At 40.8% G+C, this 25,117-nt stretch overlaps 1 protein-coding gene across 3 annotated transcripts; it reads right to left on the bottom strand.

Moving 5' to 3' along the window:
- Positions 1–10,632: 10,632 nt before the first annotated feature.
- On the bottom strand, positions 10,633–19,502 carry LOC108982354 (ribosomal lysine N-methyltransferase 3). Of its 3 annotated transcripts, none has more exons than XR_001994695.2 (6): positions 19,339–19,478; positions 18,890–19,265; positions 18,604–18,800; positions 13,098–13,377; positions 11,563–12,310; positions 10,633–10,992 (listed from the first exon to the last, which is right to left on the bottom strand). XR_001994695.2 is itself a non-coding variant. In XM_018953704.2 (5 exons), the coding sequence occupies exons 1-5, from the start codon at positions 19,347–19,349 to the stop codon at positions 11,651–11,653; spliced, it is 1,524 nt and encodes a 507-aa protein (XP_018809249.2). In that variant the 5' UTR covers positions 19,350–19,502; the 3' UTR covers positions 11,386–11,650. The 3 variants fall into 3 exon arrangements, 1 of the variants encoding a protein (XP_018809249.2); XR_004801707.1 differs by having other exon boundaries at positions 10,634–10,992; positions 11,431–12,310; XM_018953704.2 differs by lacking the exon at positions 10,633–10,992 and having other exon boundaries at positions 11,386–12,310; positions 19,339–19,502.
- Positions 19,503–25,117: the final 5,615 nt, after the last annotated feature.

The following is a 25,117-nucleotide window of genomic DNA, read 5'->3' on the forward strand; positions in this document are numbered from 1 at the left end:
ATAACTTTTACTATTTACACAATTTTTAACCACCACATATTTTTTAATTTTTATTTTTATTTTTATTAAATATTTAATATATAAATAATAAATAAAAAAATTAAATTATTTTGAAAAAAATAAACTCAAAAAAACTTTTTAAAAAAATATTAAAATTTAAAAAAATATGATGTATAAATATTAGAAAGATCGTAGCATTACTCTTTTATTAAAGAACAGAAAAAATACAACTCATAATAATTAAATCCACCAAAAATAAAAATAATTAAAATTAAAAGTATAAAAATGGGGTAGCTGTCACACATAAATGGCGGTCAAGCGGTCAATTCATTTTTGTAACGTTTTGTTTCGAAAAATATTTCATTTTATTTCATTATTATAATTTTTTTATATTTTTATATAAAATATAATGAATAATTCAATTTTTTTAAATTGTAATTCAATTTTTTTAAATCTGAAAATAATAATAATATTAAAAAATTAATAATATTTTTTTAAACTTTTATCTAAAACCATCTCATCTCATCTCTAAATCCAAACATTTCTTTAATGTTTCAATTGATGACACAAATGAGATGAAATGAGGTTAAAGTTAAAAGTTAAATAAAATATTATTGTAATATAATTTTTTAATATAATTTTTATTTTGACATTAGAAAAAATTGTATTATTTATTATATTTTGTATGAGGTTTAGAAAAGTTATAATAATTAGATAAGATGATTTATATAACCAAATAAGATCTACTCTAATTTTTTTTGAAATTGTAAATAAATTATTAAAATAATCAAGTGCATGTTAGTGCATTTATAAAAACCACACCATCCTTATGTGTCAATGTTTTACTAGATAATTTATACATCTGGATATAAATGCTCCCTATTTATAAACATGAGTTAATCATAGATTTTAGGATATAAATTATGTGATGTGGGGAGGATGTTTTCCACCCTCCTTTGTTGGGCTGACTCGGTCTACTTCTACGAGAGCCCACCTTACGGATAGACGGCCCGCCCAAGAAGGAGTGAAAGGAAAAGGGTCGGGTAGGCCTCACAGGGCATGTACCAAGGGAGGAGAAAGAGACAGTCACATCACTTACACAAACTATAGCCCATGCAACCGGACAAGGGACACGCCACGTTAAGTGATCATAGGAGACAACAAGCAAAGTCCAGAGCCACCCTCTCGCGTGTTCCTAAAGCCACAATAGTGGGTGCACTTGCCCCTCACCTGCCACAAAGGACAGACGTGGGAGGGAAGCAGGCCCACACATGAAATGGCGAGACGACGATTGGCTTGGCAGGCGATCACCCTACCACTAGTGCGACGCCCAGTACGACCCTGGCACAATGCACTAGCATTACTTGGGACCACCTTGACTCAGTATATAGACCTGTTCAAGTTCAGGTAAGGGATCTTTCGTGAGGGGGGGGGGGGGACTCTTTCTATTATCACATACCTTTCTCAAGCCATTCACATCCAGATACTAACTTAGACATTAGAGGTGTCTCCTACCCCCACGAGCCCTCATTATAGTGAATCATGCAGGTTCAGCAGGCAATGAGTGGAGTTGCCCAAGATAAAAAATACGACGTTAACAGTGGCGTCGTCTGTGGGATCTCTGGAATAACGTGTCATTCCTATGCCAAGTACAACGCGTTCACAAACCACATGTGAAAAAGAAGAATCGTCAAGAAACATGGAAGCAAGGCTTCTCGAAATGGAGGACATGATAAAGAAGCTAACGACAGAAGTGGGAAGACTCCAACAAGAAAACAAAGCCTTGTGGAGAACGAATGGCAAACAAATGTGAGATGTCAGACCAAGCCAGAATGAGCATGCCAAGTTGTAGAGTGTTGCGGAAGTAGACGCGACAGAGGAAGAGAGAAGATAGATGCATCATGAGCAGAGGGACCTCATGGACAAGTATGCAGAGATGGCCAGCTGCTCACTAGCACTTACTTCCATACAGTGCAAAGATCATCGCGGCTCCCTTCCCACCCAAGTTTAAAATCCCTTAAATGGAGATGTACGATGGATCTAAAGGTCCCCTCGAGCACTTGGAGACATTTAAGTCTCACATGACTCTTCATGGGTTCTCGGGCTAGGTTGCATGCCGAGCCTTCTCCCTAACATTGAAAGGCACAACAAGGTGGTGATTCGGGCCGCTACCCCCAGGATCTATTGATCGATTCGGAGAGCAGGTCCGCCCATTTTTTACACAATTCATGGCAAATAGGAAGAGGAGACGAACATCATCATATCTCTTGACCTTCAAGCAATGTGATGATGAAAGTCTAAAGGCATACTGAACCCGGTTCAACAGTGAATACAGGACAACAGATTACTAGGATAAGAAAATCACCCTGGTTGCCCTCTTGGGAGGCATTTGGATGCGAAACCCATTCATGGAGGAACTGGCGAAAAAGGCCCTGACATTGTGGGAGTTCATAGACTATAAGGATAGCTTCATGAATGCAAAAAACACCCTACGCGCCCTCATGGCCCCCGAGAAGGCCAAATTGGAGCAAGCTAAAAGGAAAGCCAACAACTCAGCACAGAGAAAGGCCCATGAAGAGTCCAAGAAGACCCAGCAGGATGCCAGGTGAGGAGACAATACGTCGAGTCGTCAACTAGGGTGCAAGGCACAAGATGACTCCACACCAGTCTGGCTTTACAAGAGGAAAGCGTGCCAGTCTCACGAGAAGTCACGCAACAGGGTCAAAATGACCAACAGTTATGCACATACCACTAGACAAACCGACATCAAACTGAGGACTGCTACACCTTGAAACGGAGGATGGAAGAGTTGGAAAACCTTCTGTGTCAATGCCACACAAGGGACCAACATCCTGCTTATCGAGGAAGAGGGCGCACAAGGCTGCAATGGAGTGAAAGTCCCAAAAGATGCCAAACTGGAAGAGGCGCACCTCGAAGCCCACCTCATTGGATCTCGGCCCGACCAGATAGCCCCCTGAGCGAGATACGCACCATAGAAGGAGGGGACACCGAAAGTGGCCCCACATCATCAGGAAGGAAAGCCCACGCTTGCAGAGCCAGGTATGAAAAGATATTCACAACTGAAAGACCCCCGGCCAGGTAGAGGTAGTGCACAAAGGGCACCATTTTTATGTTCGGTGAAGAAGATGATGAAAGGGTGCTTCACCCTCATGAAGATGCCCTAGTGGTAACCATGCAGGTCACCAACTTCACAACCCAAAGGATCTTGATTGATAACTGCAGCTTAGCCGACATCGTGTTTTGGGATGCGTTCATCAAAATGGGGCTCGGTCCCGATTGCTTACACCCAGCCTCAATGCCACTGAAGGGGTTCACAGGGGATGTGGTCCAACCATTCGACACAATCACCTTGTCGATTTTAGCCAGCAAAACAACCAGGACTTCCGAAATAGTGATCGACTTCTTGGTGGTGAAAGCCTCGTCATCATACAACACGATACTATCGCGTGAAGGTGATATCGTTGACTTATCGCCACAAACGATGGGGTTGGTGAGATCAAGGGAGAGCAAGTGCTTGCTCAAGAATGCTATCCACAAGACTTGAAGGGCAGGGGAAAGGTCGTGCAAACACTTGAAGGATGGACCTGCACCGAAAGGCCTCCGCTCCTCCCAGCTTAAAGTATCTGAATGAGGAGGTCCGAGACAAGCAAACCCTCCAGCAAGTAGAGCCAAATGTGCCCTTGGAGCTTGTACCTGTCGACCCTGCACGACCCAAACGACAGTAAGAATTGGGACCAGCATGAAGCCCAAGATGAGGTAGTCCATGAAGCAACTCCTCACTAAACACCATGATTTGTTCACCTGGAGTCACGATGAGATGCCCGAGATCGACAACACAGTCATCTAGCATCGCCTTTGTGTCCACCTCGAGGCCAAAAGGGTCAGATAGAATAGCAGGAGCTTCAGCGCTGAAAAATATGCAGCAATAGCTGAGGAAGTCGACCGCCTTTTTACTGCAGGGTTTATCCAGGAGACACACTACCCCGAGTGGTTGTCTAATGTTGTGTTGATAAAGAAGTCAAATGGAAAGTGGAGGATGTGCGTAGACTTCACTCATCTAAATAAGGCTTGCCTAAAGGATAGCTTCCTGTTACTCCACATCAACTTGATTGTTAACTCCACGGTAGGTCACTGATTGCTTAGTTTCATGGAAGCTTACTCGAGATACAACCAAATCTGTATGAACCCAGCGAGAAGAAAATGACGTTGATCACAAATTGGGGACTCTACTGCTACTTAGCCATGCCCTTCGGGCTGAAGAATGTGGGAGCAACCTATCAGTGGCGGGTCAATCGAATCATCAATGACTAGATAGGTCACAATATGGAGTTGTATGTGAACGACCTGCTAGTCAAAAGCAAAGAGCCCGAACACCACCTAGTTGACTTGCGTGAAGCCTTTGCAGTTTGCCAGTATAAGATGAAGCTTAACTCACAGAAGTGTGCCTTTGGAGTGTAATCGAGAAAGTTCCTAGGGTTCAAGGTCTCCGAACGCGGAATTAAAACCAACTTGAAAAAGATCAAGGCAATAATAAACATGCCCCCACCGAGAAACATCAACGAGGTACAAAAGTTGGCCAAGCAAATGGTTGCCCTAAACTGATTCATCTCTCATTCAACAGATAAGTGCCTACCATTCTTCAAAGTCCTGAGAAAAGTGCAAAATTGGAACGCCGAATGTAGCCGAGCGATCAATGAGTTGAAGAAATACCTAGTTCACCCCCCGCTCCTCAGTCAGGCAGAACCAGGAGAAGATCTAGTTGTATATTTGTTAGTATCACCACACGTCTTCTCGACAGTCTTGGTTCGTGATAAAGGGGACTGACAACAGCTCGTCTGCTATACTAGTCTAGCTTTTTGAGGAGTCAAAGCAAGATACCCACAAATGGACGTGATGGCTTTCACATTGGTAATCACCGCCAGACGGCTGAGACCATACTTCCAAACCCACCCGATGAAGGTGCTCATTGATACGCCCCTTTAAAAGGTCTTGCAGAGACCAAACAACTCGGGCCGCCTAATGAACTGGGCTATCAAGTTGAGTGAGTTCAACATAAAATACCTCCCTCGCATCTTGGTAAAGGGACAAGTGTTGGTAGACTTCGTGGCTGAATTCGCCAACTTCCTGGTGGAAATACTTGTAGCACCCGCAGGAAAGTGCTAGCTGGTCTTCGTTGACTGATCGTCCTGTTGGGCTGGAGGGGGTGTGCGGGTGCACATCATCACTAAATCTAGCAAAGAGCACAATTATGCAATCAAGCTCGCCTTCAAGTTGACCAACAACGAAGTTGAGTATAAAGCACTGCTGGCCGGGCTGTCGATAGCCCATATGTTAAGGGAAACAGAGGTAGAATTCAAGGCTGACTCCCAAGTGGTCATTAACCAAGTGAAGGGTGAGTTCGCCATGAAGGGTAAAAAGCTGAAGAAATACCTGCAGCTAGTAGAGGAAAAGCGCGACTCTTTTCGTTACTTCCACATTCAACAAGTACTGATGAAGGAAAACCAGAAGGCTGACAAACTAGCACAAGTTGCGTCAGGACAAGAAGACTCGTGCCTACCAGAAAACACCATAGCTCGGACGGTGGATTTCCCCTCCATAGAGGCTGAGGTCTCAATTGTCTGGCCAAGATAACCGGAAATGGCACTGGACATGAGAAAGTACATTGACACCAATGAAGTACTGAGTGACAAAGGAGAAGCACAGAAGGTCAGGAACAAAGCAACACGTTTTACATTGATAAACGGGTCCTATACAGGAGAGGCTTATTTGAACCTCTCCTGAGATGCGTCTCGTCAAAAGAAGCCCAATACGTACTGATCGAGATACACAAGGGGATCTGCAGAAACTACTCCGGAGGCAAAGCACTAGCGGGAAAGGTAATGAGGACTGGGTACTATTGGCCCCACACTCTCAAGGATGCAAAAGATTTTGTTAGGAGATGTTCAAAATGTCAAGCACACGCGTCAATTCTGCATTGCCCACTGGAAGAGTTGGTATCAATCATGTCCCCATGGCCCTTCACATAGTAGGGGCTGGATTAAGTCAGACCCCTACCCTCGAGCAAAGGAGGGGTAGAATTCGTGGTAGTCACGGTATCAAGAGTTTCTTATGGAAATCCATTGTCTACCACTTTGGTATCCCATAGAGCATCATATCGAATAATGGACGGTAGTTCGATTCCCATCACTACTGAGAATGGTGTACGGAGCTAGGAATCAAGTTCAAATACTATTTCCCGGACCACCCACAGTCTAATGGGCAGGTCGAAGCAACCAGCAAAACTCTAATGGCAATCCTAAAGAAGAAGCTAGCAAATCAGAAAGGAAGGTGGGCCGAAGATCCCAAAAGTCCTATGGGCGTACTGGACGACCATCAAAATGCCAATAGGAGAAACGTCGTTTGCTTTGACTTATAGCAGCGAGGCGATAATATCGGTGGAAGTAGAAATGCCGTCCTATCGAGTACAACACTTCCACCCGAGCTCCAATGAAGAAAGGTCAAGAGAACACCTAGATCTGCTGGAAGAAAAAAGACAAGAGACCAAAATGCAGATGACAAACAAAAAGAGGAAAGCCGAGTGGTACTTTGACAAGCGTGTGAGACCCAAATCCTTCAAGGTGGGCAGCTTGGTGTTGAAGCAAACTGGAGTCACGACACAAGAAGATGGGAAGCTAGGACAGCGTTGGGAAGGACCGTTCGTGGTAACAACCAGCAATCGAGCAGGGTCATACTGCTTGAAGGTCTCCAAGGGGAACGAGCTCCCCCACCCATGGAATGCTGAACACTTGAAGAAATACTTCTCATGAATTGTAACCGAATGATATAAGTGTAAAATTCACAATATGGGAATGAAAGTATATTTTCTTCCAAATTGTCTGCTTAAATAAACGATATGCAAAGCAGAGTCCCTTGACTCATAGCGAGGTTTGAGTCAGGTATAAGTCTCTTGACTTGCCAACCAGTCAGATACAAGTCCCTTAACTTGCTGACCTTCACTTGAATAAAGTCGAGTCCCTTGACTCACCACGAGGTTCGAGTCGAGCACAAGTCTCTTGACTTGACAACCAATTAGACATAAGTCATTTGACTTGTCGACTTTTGCGTGGATAAAGCTAAGTCCCTTGACTCGCTGCAAGGTTCAGGTCGAGCGCAAGTCTCTTGACTTGCCGACTAGTTGAACACGTCCCTTGAGTTACTGACCTTCATGTGGATAAAACGGTGTCCCCTGACCAGCCGCGAGGTTCGAGTCGGGTGCAAGTCTCTTGACTTGCCGACCAGTCAGACACAACTCCCTCGACTTGCCGAGTCCCTTGATTTGCTGTGATCCACGAGCCTTCTCGCCCTCAGGCAGTGAGTCTCGCTGAACAAGAGATTTATGCACTATCGCCTGTTCGATCATAACGGCTTCCCCTATCCCCAAGACCCCATTGTTGTCTGTATGACGTATCTTAACCGCATGCTCCTCTAATATGGGGGATAAAGCTATCTCGCATTTGGAAGTCTGGCTGAAGGGTGGGGAAGGTATGGAAACACGATCTTCACTAAGTTCCACCATGAGTGGGTAGCTTGAGTTATCTTTATTATAGCCCGGGCTCCTTACTGCCGTGGTAGAGGTCGCAACCCCTAGAACTTCGACTTGGGGCTCGGTTAGGATCAGCTGAATGCCTCAAAGTCGCGAGGAGCGGGATTGAGGAAAGTCGAAAAGAAAGCCATCCGAAGACCAGCCTCGTCATCATCAAGCTCCTCCTCGATAGTGACCGGTGGGGTAGGGGTTAGGGCAGCCGCCTGAGTTGGCACCACATGGTCAACCGATGGGGTATAAATAGGAGGAACCACCTAAGTCAGTACCGTCGCACTGCCGAACAACAGCAGAACAGCTGCAGTCTGGCTAGAGGACACACCTCCCATGGTCCTGCTACTAAATGCCATCGAGCTCTGGACAGGAACCTCTTGGCAAGAGGCCCCCTATCGACCCTCGAGGCCACGCTAAGGGCCTCGTGATGAACCTAAGGCCTCCTTCCCCTGCCACCAATTGCGATGGGACTAGAAGGCCTCTTCTTGTCCAGAGGAGCGAAAGACTCTATCGACCGAAGATGTAAGAGCGGTCCAGGGAAAAAAGATAACATAAAATATTGGCATCAATCAGCACTGCGTTTGTCATAGAGTCATCGGGATGGGCCGGGACCCATGCCTAGACGGTCACCAACCTGGCCTCGTCCTATTCAGACAATGTGATGGAGATATCCTTCTCATCCTAGAAAACTCTCAGATTGCTCAAATGGGGAGTTAATGATGAACAGCTTCTCTCTCGGGACACTCCCAGCCTGAGCCCGACACAAAGAAGAAGCATTTCTCCAGACCAGCGATCCGCTTCTGGCCCCGCGCACAAAATCTACACAGGTTCTCGTCAAGGCGCAACTCCCTATAAACTGAGAGAAATTCTCTTACAGTTAGGTCGGGGTACTCTTCGATTCTGGAGCCTAACACCATGCGATAAATCACGTAGCTCGCAAGGGCCAACCGAAGGTAGTCCAAAACATCCTGGATGGGACGACAAAAGAGTAGCCACAACCTGTTCACGAACATTAAGGGGAAGATGGCTGCAACGTGAGGCCCGAGAACCTTAAGAACCACTGAAGCGGGAACGCTAAAAGTACCCCTTAGAGTATGTAGGTCAGTGGGAGAGACTATCGACTCCCAGTCCTGACCCTCGAAGAACGGCGAACTCCTGCCTACAACAGTTGCACTGGGCTCTTGAGATCCCAGAGGTCACTTCCAAAAGTGCATGACAAGCCTTCTTGGAACCAAGGCGGGAGGCGTCCTTGGGTGCCATTTGGGGGGAATAAAGGTGGAAGGGAACTAAAATGGCTAACGATGAGGAGAGGAAGTTCAAGAAGTTGGCTAGAAAAACAGAAACACCCAGAAGTACGTTGATTAGTTTATTATAGAGCTTAAATGTGATATTGATAATTTATTTAGTCATTACAATAACAGTGGTCAGTCTTCAACCGAAGGTGGTAGCTCATCACCCCCGACCGGCTCAACATCTTCCTTAGATGACACACATGCAAGAAATTCAAATATTTTGATGCTACAAATGTATCATCAAAACCGCGCAACGAGGAATATTATGCAATATAAGCCTGAGCTTGAGCATTACTTTATGGAAAATGTCGATGCACCTAGTGAAACATTCCAGATATTAATTTGGTGGAATGTGAATTCTGACAAGTTTCAAATCCTTTCCTGAATAGCCAAAGATGTACTAGTCATTCCTATCACTACGGTTGCCTCGGAGTCGACGTTTAGCACCTTAGGTCATGTCTTGGATACTTATTGGAGTTCATTGTTTCCAAACACCGTCGAGACCCTCGTTTGCACACATAATTGGTTAAGTTCAATGCCCATTGGAGTAGATATCGTTGATGCCGAGAGCTATAGGCTTGAATTGGGTAAATTTAAGGTTTTAAATGATCATTTACATAATTTTAATGTTTTCATTATTTTTAATTTATAACTTATATGATTTTGTAGACCTAGCTATGAACTCCAAACTAATTATGGATGACTGAGACGGACCCTCTGACCCCTTTATTGGTAAGAAACTCGATATCATGATTACTATAATGCAAAACTCATCAAAATTAGAGGTGGAGGTGAGTTCATAATGTATCCTATTTTATGTCATGTATCTCTTGACTGATGGTTTAGAAGTTTATAGTTAAAAGATTTAAAAAAACAAATAGTGCATCTGATCAGTAAAATTTCATATAGGAAATCACTATCAAGTCATTGACTCAAATGCATGAACTGTTAGGATTGATGCGGGGGACTGTGGCTTTTTTAATCAAATCTATAACATTTTTTATATTTTGGTGTTGTAAATTTAAATTTATTATGAATTTCTAGTTTTAAATTTAAATTTATTGTTTGCACACATTAAATAATCTATTTTTATTTTGTACATGATTTAATCATTATATTTAAATTTTAGATTTTTAACTTATTTTTTTATATTTTTTTGTCTTTTTTTAATATTTTTAAATGTGGGTGGGCCAATCTGAATTTCATATTGAGACTTGGATATTGGGTCATGGGCCTAAGCCCAATCTGAGTAGGGCAAGCCCACTTCAACTCCGATTTCAGTTGGAGTTGGAGGTGGGCATTTCAACTTCGTCAGAGTCGAAGCGAATTTCTAGTTTTAAATTTAAATTTATTGTTTGCACACATTAAATAATCTATTTTTATTTTGTACATGATTTAATCATTATATTTAAATTTTAGATTTTTAACTTATTTTTTTATATTTTTTTGTCTTTTTTTAATATTTTTAAATGTGGGTGGGCCAATCTGAATTTCATATTGAGACTTGGATATTGGGTCATGGGCCTAGGCCCAATCTGAGTAGGGCAAGTCCACTTCAACTCCGATTTCAGTTGGAGTTGGAAGTGGGCATTTCAACTTCGTCGGATTCGAAGCCCACCCCAATCGGAGGTGTCTCCTACCACCCCAAGCCCTTATTCTAGTTAATCCTGCAAGTTTAGCGAGAAGTACAACAGAGCTACCCAAGATACGAAATACAACGTTAACATGATAGGTTGTGATGTCCCACAAATCAATCCAAAATATTATTTGAGGATAGAATAGTGCAAATGAATTTTAAGGGTAGCTGCTTTTGAATAAAACACATTTCTGTAATTTCCCATACATGGTGAGGTTTGGTTAATGAGTTGAGATAAAAGCTTCTCTCAACTCATCTCATACGGTGAAGGCGTTCAACTATGCACAAAACACAATTTAATTAATCATATATGACTGAATTCAACTCATCCCAAGTAATACTATGCATAAAGCAAACGTTAGGTACATTGATAAAAGCAACATGGCCCGAAAAGCAAGCCTCATCTTGACATGAGCATAACCCCCACTTTTCCATCTTACCCTCCTCTCGAAGCTCCACCTCTCTCCATCCTGTTGAATATATTTAAATATATTTGTAAATAATACTCAATCATTATAAATACTATGCAATAATTAGTAGGACATACAACTATCAAATCCTTCAAAAGTTAAAACCATCTCATCTCACTTTTAAATCCAAACACACCAATTTTAAAAAACCAACTCATCTCATCTCAACTCAACAATCTCACTATTATTCACAAATTATCTCAACTCATCTCATCTTAACTCACTATCCAAACCTCTCTTATTATCAACTCATCTCTCATTTTCTTCTATAATCACCAACTCATCTCCCTTTAGCATTCTCATTTTTTCTGTCATTTGTTATTCATTAAATTTGAACAAGATGTTGTTGTTTGCTTGGGAAATCGCCCAGCAATGGTTTAGAATAGAATGTTGTTATTCGTAAATTGGTTACCATTTTTCAATTAAACAAACAAGTACCTCAAAACTTGCATGAGCAGCCTACAAAATGAATGTCTCCATCCCAAACCATATGAAATAGACAAAAGATGAATTCCCAATAGAGAGCGACTCGAAAGTTTCACATTCCAGATCCCCAAATGATGAGATTACCTACTGATTGCCAGTTGTAACACATTGGTTCAATAAGAAACCCCCAGGAATGCTGGTTAAAGAGACTGGCTCAACTTTCATGTCTTCCTCACCTTCTTCGTCGACGAGGATCACTTAGCAACTTAGACCGAGCACCAACAGCAGCATAAGCTTTGAGCCTCTTCAGTATCCTCCTCTCGCTGACACGCAACATTAAAGAATGGTACAACTTTCTCTCTCTTATTATGCAACAATTCTCAAGTGCTTTAATATCATCTTCTATTGAATTAGAAGTATAGAAACACTCTCGCATGTCTGCCAGAGAACAGAGAGCATTACAAACATCCTTTGTCAACAACATATCCCCGCTCAATTCCGAAGCTTCTTTCCACATTGACTTGCCTTCTTTCAACAAAATCATGCCTATGGCCCCATTAAAGTTCCCTGCAGTTGACACTCTTAAATCCAAATCATAATATGTATCCTCTGGCAACAACATTGTGTACAATAATATTAGCAGCTCAATTTGGGGTTCCCCATCAAATGAGATCTCAAAATACTCGGTGTTCTCACTGACACATCCAGAGAAATCCAATCTTCTCCACAGGGATAGCCTTGCTCTACTGTACCGACTAGAAAACAGAGATGAAGTCCATTGGAGTACTAGTTCCAAGTCAATATTTACAATGTCGAATGGATTATTTGGTTCTGTGAATCCATATCTGTGAAGCAATGCAGCATTTCCCAATGATCCATATGTATTGAAGATCTGAGAGGAGAAGGAAACAAGAAAAGTAAAAAAATCAACGGTTCAAGAACACAAAAAATGTTGCTCTACCTCAGTGTAAAAACAAAAAGTTGCTCACCCTCTAGCAGGCATGCTAATATAGTTAAGGCCAGTAACATATATATTGCTCTACCTCTACCTAAGTGAATCATCATGATGCAAATTGATGCAACATCTTATGTGGATTGGGCTGCAAAAGTTATGTATTCAGAAGGTCCATAACAATAAAACTAACAATTCAACTTTAGAGAGACTTAGCATGTTTGGACACTACAAGAATTCTCAGTGTTATTAAAATTCTCAAAACTTCTCATAATTTCATTTCTAAACATCACTAAAACACAACACTTTTCAATTTCAAATTTTTAACTTTTCCATCTAGTCATCATCTAATCATTATTCAAACACAAAAATCAATACAACTTTTACAAACTTAAAAGAATTATATTAAAATATTATATTCTAACATTGTTTTAACTTTATAATATTTTTATTTAATTTTTTTTCTCTCATTTTCTGAAAATCCAATAAAACATCTCCACTCAAACCATTTCACTACTATTCACAAAAATCTAATATGCTCCAAGTGTCCAAGCATGTCCTTAACTGACTACAAGTCAACTCATTTCAAGAAACTCCCTCTTTGCCAAAGATGTCAAACTAAATGCATCTTAAGATCCAAAATCTATAGGACACCAAGCGTTACTGAAAGCATCGGTAGGAGAATTTGATTTAAAAGGCAACTCCCTAAACAAGAACAAATTCTAACCTCAGCTCCAACTTCAACATCTTTCACCATAACCATTTCCAGCATTGTGGTATGATCCCCAAGAACTGAAGAGCAATCGAAGTCACTACCATGACAAGGATTCTTCCCGACAAGGGTGGTATTTGATCCTTCCACATCTGAATAAGTTTTAATGGATGGTTCATTATCACCAGTATTGGCATGCATATCATTTTTCTTGCAGTCAGCATCACTTTCAGAGTCAGAGTTGGAAGATACAGAGGTGAAGTGTACATCCTCAGCTCCTGTCTTGTGATTAAAACTGGATTTCATAGAAGAGATATTTAGTATAAGTTTATCGCTGGAGATGTAGAAACCATAAAGAAAACCATCAATGAAAACTCGACCTATTATAGATCTTCCAACAAAGACAAGGAAGCTGAACTAAGTCAATAAATTAATTACAGAAAGAAACATATGATAGCCTTTTCCAACCTTCAACACTCAAGGAAGCAAAGATCCTTTATTATGAATCTTTTTATAGGTAATCCTTCATATGGATACTAAACAGTCCTACGCATCACAACGTATTTCGTGAAAGAACCCAGAGAAAATGGTATTTGACCAACTACAGTGACCTCTACTAATAATAGGGAAAAAAAAAGCCAGTGCCCATAGATGAATCACTTTAATGACTAGTTGTAACATCCAGACCCAAATTTTTTAGGATTGATAAGTTTGGATCACGAGCCCAATTTTTTTGGGCTTCATTATTTGAGGATCTAGTATTGAGGAGATAGGATTGGATATGCAATTATGAAACTAGATTCAAAATGGAATAGGTTTGGCCCATTAGGCCCATACATGGATGGATAGGCTCGAGTATTTTCTAGCCAAAGCCCATTTGGTTTTTTGCTGTTAAATTCGTGATAATTGGAAACCAATCCCTAACCCTAGATAGCTGCTGCTAGGGGTGCTACCCGCATCATACAGTACCATACGGTACAAGGTAGCCCCCTCCCCGCCCCCAGCACACTTTAATAATGGACTACAATTCTCTAGGTCCAAAAATTATTCATGGGTACAAAATTGATCAAAAACACATTTTTAGACCCAAATTGTAAATTTAAATTTGTAAATATGACTAATTTAAAAACTATGTGATTTTTAAATTTGCTAGTGCATATTTTGTGTAAGTTGTAGTGTAGTAATCCTGTCAAAACAATACAAGAGTCTCACATTGCTTAAGTGTGAAACTTGTATTGTGAAGAAAATCTATAAAAGGGTCACTCTACTACGCTACAACTTACACAAAGTATTAAGTAAAAGTTCTACTTAATACATGTTACTATATTTATATATAGTAAAAATAATAAATATTTATAAATATGTATAGTATAAATATATAAAAAAAAATTGGGTGCGAGGTGGGCAACAGGGCAGGGCCCCACTGGGGCCATACCACCCTCTGCCCCAGTAGGTGTCTTGCCCTGCAGGGTTGCCCGCCCCACCATGCAGGGGTGGGGCGAACAGGGGCAGGGCAACGAGGTGCGGGGCCCCGCTGCCCACACCAAACTGCTGTAATTTCAGGAGATTGACAAAAAGAACCAACCCCACCCTATCAATTCCAACCATTTTTCAACAGCTTAAAGTAAGTGATTATTGACATGTTTGTTATCGATAGAAGTAAAGAGGTAAGTAGCATGATCATACCCTTACATATATGGTAAACAATGTTTTTTTTTAAGTATTATATATGTGTGGCCCTTTATTGAAATCTCCTTTTTACATACGTAGTTATGGTATGATGAAAGTGAGTTTCAATGTCATGTTATTATATGTTTTTTTTTTATAAGTAAAAATATTATATATATATATATATATATCAATAGGAGGAACCAAGTACACTGGATGTATACAAGAAAATCTCTAACCCATAGTAGAGAGCTCCTATTTCCCCAAAAGCCCACGAAAAACTACCAAACATACATCAAGCCCGAGATAGAATAACTCACCCCTCTCCAACCCCAACCCCTTGTTTCCCATAGCCCAACACAAATAACACCTCCCAAAATACCCTCTATGCGAAAGACTTCCCAAGATACATCAACCTCTATGCCTTTGACTTGAGCTACCACCCTTAGCGTCATAGTTGATTGCATTAAAAAGACGCGTCAACTCCCTACTTTTCTTGAAGCTTGATTTGGTATCACACGAGTGGTTTGTCTCAATCGCAATGATTAGAGTTTTAAACTGGTCTTCAAATCCTCCATGTGAGATTCCCACAATATGTTGAATCTCATTAACCTTTTGCAAAACCCAATCCGAAGATGATTCATCTTATATTGTTTAATGGAGGAAGAGATACCAAGGGGACAACATCTTCCCCCGATGTAGCGCCCGACGTAGATCCAAACAGTACCAACGATAAACCCTTGTTTAGAACATGTGCCTCCTCAACAACACCAATGGTACTCTCCATTGGAGATTCTGGGTTGGCAGCAAGTCCCTTCACCTCTGGTGACCTTGTGTGTGCAACTTCAACGGACCCTTTAGACATCGGCGTTACACCATGATCATGGGACGGAACCAAAGCCAAGGGACACATCGTTGTTATCTGTGTCTTCCGACCGTGCTCCAAGCCTTCCATAGACTCTACTCCTGTCATGGACTTCTCATATACCCTACATGTCGCCTTCTACACCATTATGACTGGGGACAAGTCAGAAACCTCCTCCAAGTGTTCAATAGAAGCTTGCATGCATTTCTACGTAGGAGCTATTATCACCAACGAAGGAATGCCTGCGTAGGGGTCGTGATTGACGACGGAGGTTACCGGCTTCGAGATAAGGGTCTTATCTGGCCCACCTTCCATTGGACTATGAAACTGCCCAGAAGTGGAGCCCTTCTCAAACATGGGCCAATGGAGCTTCGGTCTCCATTTCGGGCTTAAGCGGCCCAAACCAAGTTTGGCCTTCCCTTTGTCTGGCCTCAAACTATTACACCCAGCAGCCTTCCTTTTTCCTGTTTTAAGAGGCCTCATACGTTGGCCCAACCCCAGGCCCAAACCTTTGATTATCTTAAAAATCCAAGACTTTATCTCCTTTCTAAACAATTTCAAATCCACCCTCCTTCACGCCCGTTACCTCCTTTTTCAGACTATGCCAATATCCCTACAACTCATTTTCTCCTGGACAGCTATCCATTTCTAGTAATTGGATAGCTGAAACTACCCCTACCATGCCTCCCTTTTTGTTTTTTTGATCAACCGCCAGAGGATGACTCGGAACTGCATGCGTTGCCGCCCTTTTCCCTGCACCACCCACCGCCACCTCTACATACGACTTGGACTGCCTCTCCTTCCCCTTCTCTACCTCTATGTTTATATGTGGTGCTTGGACTAGAGACTTCTTAGCCAAACTTTGTTTTAACTCCATAGAAAAGCTCTTCCAACCCTTTCCTTCCACTCCTTCTAGGATCGCTAAGAGACCATGACCCCCCTACCACCACCATAGTCAGTTACTTCCAAAAAATGCCCAAAAGAATTCGACCTCCTATGAGCAAATAGAGCTTTGATTCCATCCCTATATGTCTTGAAGAAGTCTTTCCTTCCCTCTGATAAAAATCATTCTTCCACTGTACTGGTCAGCCAATAAGCACTGGCATGACTGAGCACCATCTCCTTGGTTACCTTCTTGCCCTTTTCTGTGAAACGACAATAATTTCCACCCTTCATAGACAAAATAAACACCTTTGATTCTATTAAAAGGTGTTTAAGAGTCCCTATCGTATAAACACCCTCCCAAAGTTGTATAAAGACCTTTCATCAGATCAAACTTCCCATCGTTGGAATGAGACCAAGAAAAAAGCATATCAGTGCGGCAAAAAAAACCAGACTACTCAAGAACTTAGTCGCTGAAGATGTAATCGGCGTCGGAAGTCCCGAGCAGGAGTCACCAGACTTGTCTGTGTAGGTGGATATGCCGGAAACTCCGATCAGCCGCCTGAGGGAATGATGGAAATACAACACCGGAACACAGATCTAGCAAAAAATATGTTGTCGGCAGCTTGCCAAAGTCGAACGACCCTCGGCAAAGTCGCCGACGGCCAGTGATCTTGTCTGTGCCGGCTATGCAAAGACACTTGCCAGGCTAGAGGAAATGGGTGAGTATCGGCATTACTGTCTGTGCGAGAGAGAGGTGTAGGCAAAGTCACTGGGATGGGGGCTGGGGTTAGAAGGGTCGACAACGTTACTGTCAGTGGGACAGCGACAGAAGGTTGAAGGCCACCGGGATGGAGGTCAGGGTTTTTTGGGAGGGAAAAGTTGTATGGAGAGATTGGCATGGATTTGTATATCATGGGTTATTATTATATGTTTTACATGAATCATGATATGTTTTCATTTATGATTACAATAAGCTATGTCCTTATGTGTTCTACATGGATCATGGAAAGAAAGATAAAAGATAAAAGATAAAGTATGAAAGAAGCTTTAAGAATGGTCATAAGATATGCAACGTACCAACACAATTATGGGTGGAAGTGCAAGCTATAGACCTAAGTGTGGTCCCCCATAGTATGTTATGATAAGTTAAGCTGTTCCCCTTGTAGCCCCAAGCAATGGAACCGGTGCACAACCTTGCACATGGGGGTTAAGGTGTGTTGGCCTTCAAAGAAAGGGAAAGACAAGTTTAATAAGTTATGCATAGTACATGTTACATGTTTATGTTAGTATAAATATTAAGTATGCACGCCTTTCAAGAAAATGTTATGTTTATTATGTTTATTATATGATGTACTACTAATTAAGTATTTGACTAATTTTGGTTTTTTTTTTTATGTTTTTAAAATGTCCAGGTAAAGAAGATAGTGTTGATGAGTCAACGGCCATGATTGATCACATGTCAAGGATTTTTCAGACTTACTTAATAAGTGTCTTTTTTTCACACAAATATCAATTTTAAATTTTCTTGCTATGAGACTATATTTTTATGTTATGTTTTTTGGGAATTTATTTTCAATAAATTAGATATTTTTATTATGTTGGGTGTCTTTACTAGGCACAGTTACAAAAGCACATAACACTCCTAACATAGGAGAAGAGGGTGCTACACTAGTACAAGTTAAAATACAAGTAAATATCCATCATTCATATCAATTGCCATTTTTCTTTCTTTAGTTTTTTCTCTCTTAAGACTCATGTAACAAAAGTTTGTACAGCATGAGCTGCCATGAAAGTCTGCCAACGATTTCATCATGATTTAAACTTTAAAGTCGAGTTTTGCTCGAAATGAAGATAAGTATTTTTCAACCTATATTATCATAACTAAGAAAAAGACAGCTCAAAGCCCGTAGCTCCAACAGCAGACTTTAGGATGAGAATCGGGCAATGAGTTGTCAAACCGGAGATAGGAATGTGCAAAAGCAATCAATCGGTTAAAAGAACCAATGAGACGAATAAGATCAAAATATCCTAGAGACAAATGTCTCGTATAACTTCAATACGATAGCTCAAGAAATCAGAAGCCTGAGAGGAGGTACAACTTACAGATCAGCCAAAGGAACCATTCCAAATCCATGGTAATCGTCTATCTCGAAAGACCGAGAGTAGATAAGACTTTTAGCGGCAAAGTATTGTTCAATGCCGAAAAATATTGGATTCAGATTAAAATGCTGTGAATCCAAGAGGGGAAGAATATTCTCTTTCCAGTCCTCGTATATAAGAGCTTTGTCTTCTTTCATAGTCTGCCCTACAATTGGAGAAGATATGATCAGATGCACAATGTTTCGATGCTCAAACAGTTTTGCTCTACTTTCACGGTCCACATTCGTACCTTGTGGAGCTCAGTTCCACGTAGGAGAAAGTCCACCTCGTCCAGAGTCCAGAGCAAGGGTAAGCACTCCTGGCAAGGCAAGAGTTGGAGGTAGTCAGCCCAGGGCGAGCTTTCTCCTAAGCTCCTCTCGTACATGAGCGCCACCGCTAGCCCCAGATAACCACCAAATCCAACGGATTCGATCACGTCGCGCGCCCCACTAGTCTGGATGGTGAGGCACGTAGCCTTGGGTATTCTCGCCACCACATCGCCTTCCTTGAGATCGCACAGCGCTCTCACGGAGATACCGTCGCCTTCGGGACTGTCAACGAAGCCCAGCGCGCCGCTGTACTCGATTCCTTGGGAATTCATCCACCGCTTGAACGCTCTTAGTCGCCTGTGTTACATGCTTTTGGTTGTAGAGAAAATAGTGAAGGAAAATGAAGGAAAATATGAGGTTTAGACTTTACCTGGTGGCCATTACGTTAGTGAGGTGAATAAGACACCGCGGAGTTCTTGGCGTTGGTCACAGCGGGTGCTCTGGGAGCTCTCGCCGCCCTTTGATTCAAGCGATGAACAGTTTAGAGCATTCTATCGAACACGTTTAGGGTTTACATGGCCGCTCTTTAAAAAAATTTAAGAAATTATAAAATTATAGTAAACACTAAACAAATTGATTAATTATTTTTTAATTAACCCACTTTTAATAAAAGGAATAAATGGTCATGCTTTTAGCTATTTATTATTGAAAAGGTATTGGATCATAAAATGAGCACACATTAGGTGTCTTTTTTTTTTGTTTTAAACAAAATCTCATTTCCTCTTCTCATTTAAACAAAATCTTGTTTCCCCCACCCGACTCTTTCTCCCCCCACTCGATTCCCTCTCTCATCTCATTGCCTCACCCAGTCCTGTTTTGCGCCACCTGTAGTGCCATTGTCCACCACCATCGATTCTCCCTCACGCTGGCAACCTCCAGCCAGCTTCAAACTTCCACGAAAGCCCCCATGCATAGCACCATCTCTCAACCCAAAATGGGTTCTCCTACACAATTTGCCACTGCTATCACCACTGTCATCAGCCTCCAGCCCCACCGTCGAGCACCACTGAGCCCCTTGACCTCCCCCCTAGCCACCGTCGAGTTTCCATAGCATGCCAACCGTTTCCCCCTCTTTCCCGAAATGGGTTTAACCCATACGAGTTCAGCCCCTTACCAAGCCGTACATCGCCACCCATAGCTCCAACTACCATCTCAAGCCTCCCTCAACCACCACCAACTCCACCACACCTCCTGCAATCATCTATGCTCAGTCATGCCTCTCATTTGGCCTAGATGGGTGATGGGCGGTACGGGTGGGGGAGAGGATGGCGATGCGGGTTGCCGATAGGCGAGAGGATGGCAACACTGGGTGGGGGAGAGGATACCGACACCGGGTGGGGAGAGGATGCCGACGCGGGTGGTGGGGGTGGGGGGAGAGGATGGGTGAGGGGCAAGGGCAGGTGGGCTTGGGCGATACGGGGGGCAGAGAGAGTAAGAAAAAAAATATGAAATGTGTGAAATGAAAGGGAATTAGATTTTGTTGTAGGGTGTTTTTGGTAATTTTACTCAATGACACGTTAGGTGTGATCCGAATGATCCTAAATAGTGGCTGCTCACAATATTTTTTCTCATAAAATAATGAAAAATTCTATGAATAATGATAGTCTTACCACTCTTCTACTATCATTTTACTACTCTTTTTTATTTTTTAATTTTTTTAAAAATTTTTCTTTTATTTAATGGTTAAGAAAGTGACTATTAGTAAAATTGTATATTTTTTAAATTTTTTCTTAATGATTAATAATGTTAAAAAAATACTTAAAAAAAATAATTAAAAAAAAACAAATATACTAAGAGTAGTAAAGAGGTGGTAAAAGGGTTGTAAGCCTATCATTACCCAAATTCTATATACAGTCCACAATTTTGGGACTCCCCTCGCACGCCTATCGTTTTATTAATGAGCCATGCATGCCGGCCAACTTTGATCGCTAGTCGTGACCGCTAGAATAAAGTTGTATGTTTTTTCTTTTCATATTTTTTTAACATATTTAAATATATTTTTTTAAAAAAAATATGCCAATACATAACAAGTCACTTTCTTAATCATTAAGTAAAAAAATAAATTAAATACATGAGCGGTCAAAATGAGTGGACAAACCTAGGCGTCATACAAGCATTTCTCTTTATTAATAGTCAAAACACTGAACTTGAATTAAAGCTTCTTCTTATCAATAACAATTACAAATATAATTTAATACAAAGAAAGAAGCCAGCCAACTCATTAATGAGGGGAGCAACAGATGTCAGAAGCTACTGAAGGCTGGTTTTTTTTTTTTATTTATTTAGTACCGAGAACTGGTTTGGTTACATAAAATTAATAATTCGGCTACGTTCAATCAATTTAGTGTAAGAATTGTGCACACCGTTGACGTGACATTTTGTCATGTTAGCATTTTTTTTGTTTTTAAGAAGAGGACGATACCCAAATTTATTGATAGCTCTCACTTGTGGTAGAGGAAAACTGTGATTATAGACAAACACCTGGGATTACAAATAATCATAAAGGACCAGAACCCAAGCTTCAAAAAACCTAAAACATTTAACCAATAGAAAAATATCTAAGAATTACAGATAAATCAACAATAAAGCAAACCTTAGAAAATAAGAAAAACAACTTGCAAGTAAACATTAGCGCACACCAATAAGAAAAATATCAAAGAAAAAATAGATACAATTAAACAAATGTCTCACTACAAAATTCATAAATAAGGAACTCCAATTCTGTCCATGTGAAGAAAACCTCTAAACTTACTGAGCAACATATCTCTATCTTCAATCCAATCCATGTTTAAACCCTCAGCTTCATGTTTAGCTAAAAAATTAGCCTCAATATTTACTTCACGAAACACATGACTCACTTTATAATCCATGCTTCCCAGGCAAGTCTGAAACTCAGCCCAAAAATCCTCAAGATACAAAATATTACAATCTCCCCTAGTAAGCCAGCTAACAAGATTTGTGAGTCCCTCTGGTATGAACTCAATAAAAACCAAGTTGATAGCACCTTCTAACCCCTTCCAACATACTTCTCATTTCAACAAAATTGTTAGAACCATGGCCTAAAAAGAAAGCAAAAGCCGCACGGAAGTTACCACCAACATCACGAATAACACCCCCAGCTCCTGCCGACCCTGGGTTACCCAAGCTGCTACCATCCGTATTAAGCTTTACCCAATTTTGTTGTGGTCGAATCTATTTCACCACATATACCTTCTTAGGTTTAGGTAAAAGCACCAGGATATCCAACCTCTTTCAAATATCAATATCGTTGGTGGGAAGCCTCACGGTTTTTATGGTCAACTGCATAATTCTACAAATCCATAATTTAATAACATCTCAAACTGAATCAATCGTATCACACTTACCTTCATACTTGACTTTACAACGCCAATGCCAAAGTTTCCAGGAGACAATGGAAGAAAGGAGACCAAAAATAGTCCAAGCCTGAGTAGAATTGCTAGCACAACGAAATCAAAAATTCACTTGCTCCTGCCAAGTACGAAAAATACTCATATGCACACCTAACTGAACCAAAGCCAGGCACCAAATATGTCCAACAATATCACCTGTACAAAGCACATGATTAAGATCCTCAATATTTCTCGAAGAGCAACAATTACATTTTGAAGCCATAGGAATACCAGCCATTTTAATCTTGGCATCCACACTCAAATAACTATTAGTAGCTCTCTACATCATAATAGAAATTTTCTCAAGAAGGTTAGTATGTCAAATCCAATGGGTCCAAGGTAAAAGGGGAGCCCAAACCCTAATACAATCCTAAGCACTTTTAGAAGTGAAATTCCCATCACTTTCCTTTTTCCAAATAAGAACATCTTGACCTTCCTTACACTTAGCCAAAAAATTATACAAATCATTAGCTTTTTGTGGACTCACTGACTTTTCCAAGCACGAGATATCCCACTCATTCTTAATACAACACTCTTTAATCTTAATCAAGGGATACTCTATAATCGGATACTAATCTTTTAGGATTCCACCGGCCTCCTCCCAATGGGCATACTAGAAAGAGATGTTACCCTCACACACAAGCCACTTTGAATTAACTAAGACCTCAAAAATACATTTAACAATAGACTTCCAAAACCGAGTACCCTTGTTAGGATCTAAGAAGGATAAATGATTATCCCTAACATACTTTCTTCTAAAAAAATCTGCCCACAGAGATTTATCCGAGATCAAGCGCCAAGCAAGTTTCATATGTAAGGCCTGTTAAATATCCCCAAAATCCCGAATGCCCAAACCGCCTTCTTCAGTAGATCTACAAATATTATTCCAAGTCACTCATTTCTTTTTACCTTTTTCTTCAAATTCACCCTAAAAGAAAGAACTCGGGAGCCTATTTAGCGACTAAAGCACAACATTAGGAATATATAAAACAGCTAAAAGAAGAGTGGCCATAGACAAGACATGACGCAACCAAATAGTTCTAACACCAGCAGAAAATAATTTCATCTTCTAACCTGCAATTTTCTTTTCAAATTTTCCAATCAAAATACCAAAATCACAAGCCTTCAGTCTATCAACCACAATAGGCACGCCCAAGTATTTAGAAGGAAAAGACCATTTAGAAAAACTAGTAAAACGAAGAATATAGCATTTTCTAGAGACAGGAATATGTTTAGAAAATTAAATAACACTTTTATCTTTATTGAGAACTTGTCTCGTCCATTTTTCTTAAAAATTCAAAACCTACATCAAAGCTCTCATAGACCTCTAACAACCATTAGTAAATAATAACAATATCATCAGCATACATAAGATGAGAAAGAATAAGAGTACCTCGAGCTTGAGTAAACTGTCCAATTTTATCATTCTCGAAAGATTTCTTAAGCAGGCGAGAGATGACCTCTTGCATAACATTGAACAGATAGGGTGAAAGTAAGTCACCTTGCCGCAGGCCACGTTCTCCTGTAAAGAAACCCAAAGGAGTGTCATTCATCATGATAGAAAATCACGGCAAAGAAATACATGTCTTAATCAAAGCACAAACTTGAGCGGAAAAACCAAAAGCCTCCAAGACATGTAAGAGAAAATTCCAATCCACTCGGTAATAAGCCTTAGACATGTCCAACTTAATCAACATATTACCCATGTTATATTTTTTGTGAATAAAAGGAACAAGCTCCTGAGTTAAATTGAAATTATCAAAAACATTGTGTTCAGGAATAAATGTCCTTTGCTCTTGAGAAACCATCTTAGAAAGCATGTTCGTCATACGGGCCATAATAATTTTAGCACAGATCTTATAAAAAATTGAACAGAGACTAATTGACCTAAATTATCAAAACCAGAATGTTTCTCCACCTTAGGAATCAAAATAATATAGGAAGTAGTGAAGAACCTGAACTTATAATGGACGTTGAAACGACTAAGAAACCCTATGATTCTGTGCAGGAACGTATAAACAAGCCTGTTGTTCATAACAGTTGCATGCAAGAGCATTTGACATCCTTCGTGGTTCAACGGGAACTTTATGGTGCAAGTTCTGCTTATGAAGTTGTTTAAACTGTTTCGAGTGGGGCACATGTGCAGGACATGCAAGAGTTGTCGCTGGTGGTTTGAGAGGAGTTCATTGATTCAGGTGTTGTCCGTAAAGCAGTGGGATCTTTATCAGGTGGGGATCGTGGCCAGTTTTTGAAGGATCTGGAGCAGCAAAAGGGGACCATGTCAGTTAGAAAGGCTAGTCCTGCAGTTAGTGTTTTTCAGCAATATGGGTTTGGAGGAAATGGAAGTTTGGGGACTGTTAAGGTAGTAGGTGAGGATGGGTCAAGAAGTGTGCAGCTCGGGTCTGAAGATTTCACTGATATTGGTAATGCGCATGTCGATGGTGTTGAGACCAATGCTTTTGATGGTGTTGGTGCTACGGCTTTTGAAGATACTCATTCCGAATATGAAGTCGAGAGGGATAAGATTAGGGACAATATGCAAAATGACTACAGTACAGATTCAGAAATTCCAAAAAAGACTGGCAAGGTTTTGAAAATGAGCTCCACTAGGGCGGTGATTCGCCCTTCTAAACTCAACTTATGATTAGTCCTATAATTTTTTGGAATATAAGGAGAGTCGAAACTTCTCAATCACACTTGAGAAAGATCATTTTTAAGTACAGGCCTAATATTTTGGCT

This window comes from Juglans regia, chromosome 6 (genome assembly GCF_001411555.2).
Source record: "Juglans regia cultivar Chandler chromosome 6, Walnut 2.0, whole genome shotgun sequence".
In the NCBI taxonomy this organism is placed as follows: Eukaryota; Viridiplantae; Streptophyta; class Magnoliopsida; order Fagales; family Juglandaceae; genus Juglans; species Juglans regia.